This window comes from Pavona decussata, unplaced genomic scaffold, assembly GCF_977016875.1.
Source record: "Pavona decussata unplaced genomic scaffold, jaPavDecu1.1 SCAFFOLD_84, whole genome shotgun sequence".
NCBI classification, from domain to species: domain Eukaryota; kingdom Metazoa; phylum Cnidaria; class Anthozoa; order Scleractinia; family Agariciidae; genus Pavona; species Pavona decussata.
In genome coordinates, this window is record NW_028145502.1 from 529,277 (window position 1) to 537,500 (window position 8,224).

An 8,224-nucleotide genomic window follows, 5' to 3' on the forward strand; every position below is an offset into this window, starting at 1 on the left:
GAGCGTGATCGTGAACGTGAACGTGATCAAGAACGTGAAAATGAGTCCGGGCAGCACTAGTTATGTCTGAATACATGGATGACATATGAAGGAAAGTCAATGAAAGAAGTTCAGTACATATTTCACCGGCTACCAATGCTGGTGATTGGGGAACCAAAACAGTTTGTGTCGACCCTACGGTTTAATCAGTTTACGTCAGATTACATCGTTTCATGTCGAAGACAAGTCAAATTAATACAGATAAGAATCGAATCTTCCCTCAGTTCAACTCTCAAAGTACAATGTCGTGACCGTATTTGTTCCTTTAATTATTCGCTTGATTTATGATCTGATTTTTACTAGTTTCTCTGGACTCGATTAAAACTACAACGTAAGCCTGATTGGGCCTGAGAAGTGATAATCGTTTCCTCTTACTAGTTTTACTAATGAATACAGTAGTTCAGATCATGAAAAAAGTAATTTGAAATGTTTTACCCTTGGTTGGTAACTTAGAACTGAAGCGATAATGACTTCCTGCATCACTACATAACTAACCCAACTATTCAACTATTGAAACTAAACTAACTATACCGGTCTATTTTAAACCGAACGTTTCTCTTAACGTTTACACTTAGTTGGTGGAAAATGAAAAAAAGTCACCACACTTAGGATTTTAGCTACGAGTTTTAAGTTGCAACTACGACACAGCACTCAGGGTCATACTTTATGAAGAAGAAAAGAGTTTGTCGGATTGTGGTGCTGAACATTTTCTTCTAGACAATTTAACTAAAAAGACAAGATTTTCAGTTTGGAGATTTTGAAACATGTCGTTAATTTTGCTCATATCTGCAATGAAAAAAATTGCAGTGGCGGTTTGACTGAAATTATTATTGCAAACGGCTTGCTATCTTTCTATACAATATAGAATTCGGCCTCACTTACCTTGTAAGTAGGGAGTTGTTTAATCGTACTGCTTCAGTGGAACTCTAAACTCCTTCTTAAAATTCTTACCAATTGGAAGTAATTAACTTTAGTCAAGAAAGCTTTAATGCAATGCGGATAGTTGACTTACAGTAAACAAAAGTATACTTTCCTTATTTACTAAGGAAGTTACCTGAGCTAACGATCCTAAAAATTTGAAAAGTAGCAAGTACCAGCTTAAAATACGCAGCATTAATCAATTTAAATTAAAGTAAAAACTTAGTTTAGATTCTAACTAAAGAAAAGTATGTAATTGAGAGAACTTTAACGAAAGAACAAATATTGAAGCACTGGTTGTTTACATGGTTGGTTGTTCATTAAGCCGGTTGTCATTTAGAAAAGTCAAAATTGAGGAAATTTGTAAGGCACGTGCCAAGCCCCATATCCGATTTGTGACTTAAATATTGAATTAGTTAATCAAACCGGGAAAAACTAAAGGAAGCGAATTAACAAAACGCCGAGAAAGAAGTAAACTATAAACAGTAACTTTAATGAGAAATTATACTCACTAAGAGGTTTGTTGTCCAATGTACTTCCTTTGTACTTTGTAATCAGAAGCTTTTAACGGCACGAAGACAAAATGGTCTCAAAAAATGTTTTGTTTTAATGATGTACCTTCAAATCTACGATTCCGCAGAAACTTGCAGTAAATCTTTACTTCTATTAATTTACTAAGCCCCTCTTTCCGGCCACACATACTTTTTTCATAAGAACATTAATCGTTTTTCAGGCAAAATTAAGCCTGAAATGCTCTAAAAACATTCATTAATTTTTTGCAATTTGCAAAATGAGGTGTGTTGTGGTAGAACACTGATCTCGCAACTAATTAATCTCCGTTTCCTGCTCATTCACCTAAATGCAATAGAATGTACGTATTTGATATTCTCCAATATTTTTAAAGGAAGGACGCATTAACTATTACAAGCTATAAATGTACCGCTCAATTTTAAAAGAAATAGCAGTTGTTTAGTAAATTTCAGCTGCGGGAGCGCCCTCAGCATGTTCGATGTGTTAAATGAGTGATGAGTGCACTTATAATCTTCTGTTGACACTGCTCCTTTATCATTTAGCAGTAAACAATGGTGCACTTTTGCGGGGTTTTAAAACTTCCGGATCAGGCGATGTCTTTGGTACCCTACGATCAGTGGTTTTTCCACTGGACGCTATGCTACGAACGCCGGAGAGAAACTCTCTCCCATTCGTAGCGTAGCGTCCGGTGGACAAACCACTGCTCGCACGGTATGTTTTTGTTTTTTGTAGATTTTTGATATTTCCCAAGGGTGTTTACAAGATCCAGTACAACAATTCGTCCGATGCAAACTAGATGAAAACTTTATACCACGTTTACTTAACTCGATTTTCTATGGCGGTGCGAATTTCATTCGGCAAATGTTGATTGAAACTACAACAAATATGAAATGAGCGGGCAAACCATGTTTGCATGACACCGGTATACGAGTTTTCGTATCCGGATTAGTAAAGCTATATTTCTGTGCCTAACTTTTTATAGCAGTAATAAACTGCACTTGTAACTGAACTAAGACTGGCTGAACAAGTTTCACAATATCCCAGCTTGTTTGCGCTACACAAACTGGGTTTGCTCCAGGCCTGGAGGCTAACTATGGATCGTGAGCGACTGAAAGCAGAGCCACCACAAGAAGCAACCAAGATGAATTTCCACCGGTTCCGAATGTCGGTATCATGTGAACACCCCACAATTCTTATTGATTAAAATAAAGATCATCCTCTTTAAAATGGCCACTCTCCGACAGAATTTACTGGTCATTTTAGAAAGGTCGATAGTGAATGGACCATTGAAAAAACAACAATAACAATAACAACAACAACAACAACAACAAGAAAAAAAAATCCGTCAAAATGATCACGACCTTTATGGCATCTCATGTGAAAGGAAATTTTTAAGAGAAAAGAACCTAATATTTTTCTTGCCAGCGTTCGTTTCGTGATCTGCTTTCGTCGAGAGAAAGAAAAGGGCCTTCATGCTGACTCACACCCTGAGTCATGTTGGGATAATCTTTCTGCGACAACGTCAAGAGCTAGATTGAAGAAATTCAGTGCGAGATTAATTAAGCAGTCCTTCTTTTCCCTCAGTAGCCTTCGAGAAAGCTCTCCTCCCCTTCCCCGAGAGATTGCTCGCAGGCTATTCCCTCAGCGACAGTTAAAGTGTAACTCAAACACGCGGAGGGACAAGTCTGCCCCCAGTGGGGATGGGCGGGCTATTCATTCCCCAAGTTAGAACATCATGAAGACGAAGATTTTAAGCAACAAACATTTTAATGATAAAAATAGCGTTTCTTTTCTAATGATACGATTTGTCCAACGAGTTCAGTAAATAATCTGCTTCTGTCAACAGAAGTATCCTGAATTTGGTAAAGATAGCTTGTCAAGATTCTTTAAAAATGGACGCTTCCCGCCCCAGGCACGGCCGATTATGTTCTTGACTAGCAAAACAAGAAAATCCAGTTTGAAAGTAACTTGAAATTTGTTTATCTACAAGAGCTACCTCGAGAATTGTTCTTAATCTGGAAGGCCATTTGATTTGCCCACACGTAAACTTCCCACAATAAACGTGTCTACACCATACTCGAAAACTTGTCTATATGAAGATATGGAAGGAAGCATAAACAAGTGAAACCTTCTCAAATCCATGGTATGTACAAGCGATATATTACGCTAAGATTATGTTCAAAGGCACTAAATTCACCGTGGGCGAATTTGCATGTGGGCGAAATGGCCAATCTTAAAACAGCACATCCTTACAGATGCTATACTCGTTTTGCCCAACAGTTATCAACATCTATTATCTCCATACAAAACCAATTCACCATCAAACATGCAAGTACGGAGAATTAAGTAACATTCCCTTATTTCCCCCTTAAGCCAACATAATGACGTTCTCTATCTTTAAATCTCTGAATGAAAACCTTTACTATTTAGAAATACTCAGTCCTTGTGGGGCTGCATGTTTCTCGTTATTTTGGATTTTAGCTACGGATACAGACGCTCTAGAGAATGAAGATTTGAGAAAGCTGGCTTGATATTTAAACAAAGTCTAACAACTTCGGCTATAAGAAGATGGAGACCAATTAGAAGAATATGGATGCTAACACAGTGGCTCAAAGAATGCCTCCTCCACAGTCTCCTCTCTTCTTTATAAGGAAGTTTGGGAATGAGCGCGAATACGAGCTGGCGGAGAATGGAAACAAGCGCAAAGCAGGGGCATATGGGAAGGAGAAAAGCGAAGCGGGGGCTTATGGGAACGAAAAATTCCCCGCGCACCCGCTACAGTTCGAGCGAACGACTGGGGACGAGGCAGGCTCAAAGAAAGTTATTGGCGTAATTTCAACACCCAGTAGAAATATGAAAGGTTGATGCCTTTACTAATCAATAATTGATGTCATCGCTTTCTTTTTCAAAACTACAGCATCAAAACAGGCAATATTTGAGAGCTTCATGTTCAACGTTTCTAGGATTCTGAAAAGAATTACTGTTGTTTAGTAAAGGCAGCAATATTTGGCGAAAACAGCCAAAAGAAGATAAAACTGTAAGCTAATAACATCATAGGAATATAAAGAGTGTTAAAGTAGAAGCGCGTACAGAAAGTTTAAGTCAGTTAAACGACGAAAACATTTAAACAAGGGTTTAAACAGAGCAAGATAAGGTTCTTGTTTTCAACAACCAAGTGACTTAAAACATTTTTTTAGTCTAGCAATCAAGCATATTTACACTATTTTAAAAATAATTAAAACCGATGAAAAGATAAACGAAGTCCGTAATGTAAGCCCCCCTAACACGGCTAATGCAGACAAACAATCAGAAATTTCATAAAAAGATTGTAAAATTCCGCGCTAATTATATAAACTATTAAACAACTTGACATGAAGACTAGCACAACCCAAGAGAAATCACCCTTCCCCTATTATAAATAGATAAACTTAGAGAAATTTCCCGTATAACTATCATAGGAGTTATACTTGGATATGAGTATAAATAGACAAATCCATGCGTACTAAGAGTGCGATTTTGTTGGGAATTCTGGAACGAGATTACTTTGAATGACGTTTTTTGAATCATCTTACCTATCATTCCCACAACCAAATATTGGTTTTGTTCAGTTGTGACTTTCGTTTGATGAATACAAGTAAAAGCTACTGAGTGGTACTTTTCTGTTGTTTCCATTGTACTGTACAAGGTGATTCTAACTTTTGACTCTGGATGAAATCCTAAGGCGTGCCATTCAAATGAAAGCTACTGAGCAGTACTTTCCTGCGGGGCTGTTTATTATGCTGTACAAGGTGGTTCCAAGTTTTCAGTCTGTGGATAAAATCTTAAAGCGTGACCATTCAAATGAAAGTACTTTCCTGTGGTGCTGTTTGTTATGCTGTGCAAGGTGGTTCCAACTTTTCAGTCTGGATAAAATCCTGAAGTGTGACCATTCAAATGAAAGCTACTGAGCAGTACTTTCCTGTGGTGCTGTTTGTTATGCTGTGCAAGGTGGTTCCAACTTTTCAGTCTGGATAAAATCCTAAAGTGTGACCATTCAAATAAAAGCTATTAGGAGGTACTTTACCGTGGATACTACGACGCAATACAAGGTGTCTCCAATGTTTTGATCCGTGGAAGAAATACCAGTGTGTGACCGCGAAGGCTGCGGTGCTGTTAATTTTGCTAATCAAAGGCTCAATTTAATTCAGAGACTCGTTAGAAATGCTATTTGGATAACCAATCTGATTCCTGGTGGAGAATGAACTCAACGAAATCAAACAAAGATGAGATGCCGGCGGACCAAAAAATAAAACTAAAAACCCAAGGAATGCCAATCGTTGTTGTTGACGAGTAGGTGAGAAAATTTAGGTAAATCGAGGGAAGGACGAAACGTTCCCCTAAAAAAATATCGATCACCTTTCGTTAACTTAAACATCCCAAGAAGTCCAATAATTTATCTTGTAACTATTTTTGTTCTAGAATCAACCAAGATAAGCGCACCCTAAGTACTAATGTTTAGATCTTCTCGTATGTACCTCTTTATCTATATGCGTTATTGCTATTATTCCCATTGTTCGAATAATTGAACGTCGGTGGCTGACACTGCATCGGGGCGTAGCTTGTCCGCCACTGTGGGAAGTATGCCCTAGGAGATGTGCTGTACCCGGGGGGACCCGGGTGTGACTCCCCGGTGTAATACTGTGGGGGGAGGCTGGCAGAGTACTGAGCATGTGGATGTCCCCCTGGGGTAAAGTTCAGCGCACTGGTTGGTAGAGGGAATCCCGGCATGACATAGCCGTGTTGCCCGGGGGCTGTATAACTTGAGTATCCCGCTGGGTAAGGCTGATAATTAGCAGGCATGGAGACACCAGGACTTACAGACTTTAACTGTTGCATGGAGACTACTGTGTCGTTGAGGTTCACAAAAGGCGAAGCGGGATTTGCATTCGTTTGATGGTTTCCTCCTCCTTTTGATTTCTTCTTCTCCACTGGGCTCTTTCCGTTGCTGGGTCGTTTCTTGTGCACGACTGTTTCGCCGCTCTTCGAAGAAACGCCAGCGCCGTTGATTTGCAGGCTGTCATTCGCAGAAACAACGTGGCTTTGTGCCGGCAACCCACCGGAAGTCTGGTACCGAGAATTGTCGGTGGTTTCCATGACAACCGGGCTTAGTGTCCCGCTGACCGGGCTAGTGCTGTGACCGGAGCTATCATCACTCTCTGTGTGAGTACCGCAGGAACTTTGACTGTCGCTATCGTATTGTATCAGCAAACTCAACGCACCTTTAGCCTTGCCAGGAGCCTTCTTCTTTTCTTTACGTTTTCGTTTCTTTGCTGGGGCCTCAGACTTTTGTTTGGTTGACTGGCTAGGCTTCTCAGAAGCTTGACTGCTGTTCAAAAGAAATTTAATGGTTCAGTTTTGTCAGCAATTAAACGATAGTTCCCTAACGTCTCCTGAAAAAATCAACCATTTACTGTTTGCGCCAAAGCTACTGAATAATACTTTCCTGTATTGCTGTTTATTATGCTGTACGCGGAAGTTCTAACCTTTTTGTCTGATGAAAGCTACTGAGCTGTACTTTCCTTCGTTGCCGTTTATTATGCCGGCTGTACAAGGTAGTTCGAACTACTGAGTCTGTGGATGAAATGCTAAAGTGTGACCATTGAAATGAAAGCTACTGAGCAGTACTTTCCCGCGATGTTGTTTATAATGCTGGACAAAGTGGTTCAATTTAAAGTCCATAATTTCTTGAGTGCTTAGCAACTTCCCAAGTCACATACAACTCAGTAGTGTACCCTGAGCTGTTTACAATTTGTTTTATAATATTATCTAAACAGTGAAACAGAATCTGTTTTCAGTCGAGTTACTAAGAACAAACTTGATTGACAAATCAGAGCGCGCGCGTTTCTTCAGTTACGTTATAACCCCACGATGGGGCAACATTTGAATAGACCCTTCTCCAAAATGGCGGAAACAGATTTCAATGAGTTAAAATTGAACTGAATGAAAAACGTATACCAGCACTGGAAAGAGTACTTTTCTTTTAGTAACCTTGCAAAGTTTCAGCATATTAGGTGTTATATCAGCTTAGGAAATGTAAGATGAAATTTAACAAATTTACAGACGTTTGTATGACTGGGGGTATACGTCTTACCCCCAGTCATACAAACGTCTGTAAGTTTTTCATTTTTTAACTTACATTTTCTCAGCTGATATTACACCTGGTGTGCTGAAACTTTGCAGGGTTACTAAAGTAAAAGTGCTCTTTCTAGTGCTGGTATACGTTTTTAATTTACTTATTTGAATTTTCGGCCGCCATTTTGGAGAAGGGTCTATTGGGACTAACAAACAAGTCGGGAATCAAGTTTTACCTGTTTTTTGCAGTGGAGTCCTCGGATGAAGCAGCTTCTTCTTTCGCGAGCGAAAAAACACTTCCAAACGACGGCAATGATACTCCAGCTAGAGGCTGTAGCATTGATGATGGAGCCACTGGGATTGGGCTGCGAGCAGAGCAGGGGTTACTGTCTACCAACACTGGCGCTTGGCCTTCCAACACTGCCGCCTTGGATACAGAAGACGAGATCGATGGAGACTGGGGAAGAGACTCATTGGTCATGAGACTGCTGACTTCCGAGTCTGGACTTGTGGATTTGGGGACCGGTGGAACAGGCGAACAACGCTTCTTACCAGCAGAATCGGTTTGGATTGTTGTTTTATCAGGGCTGGGTCTCTTTCCACTTGGAAGCGGAATCATATCAAG

At 39.8% G+C, this 8,224-nt stretch overlaps 1 protein-coding gene across 2 annotated transcripts in view; it reads right to left on the minus strand.

Annotated features, from left to right (window-relative positions):
- Nucleotides 1–5,865: 5,865 nt before the first annotated feature.
- Nucleotides 5,866–8,224, minus strand: part of LOC146475276 (uncharacterized) — a 17,973-nt gene continuing 15,614 nt past the window's right edge. Inside the window, exons 21-22 of one of the 2 annotated variants that reach the window (XM_085115652.1) lie at nucleotides 7,836–8,224; nucleotides 5,866–6,850 (exon numbers count right to left, since the gene is read on the minus strand). The exon at nucleotides 7,836–8,224 is cut by the window's right edge and continues 2,334 nt beyond it. In XM_085115652.1, coding sequence (XP_084971778.1) covers nucleotides 6,007–6,850; nucleotides 7,836–8,224 — 1,233 coding nt within the window. In that variant the 3' untranslated portion in view covers nucleotides 5,866–6,006. Of the gene's footprint in view, nucleotides 6,854–7,835 lie in introns of both variants that reach the window. The other variant, XM_085115651.1, reaches the window with a different exon arrangement.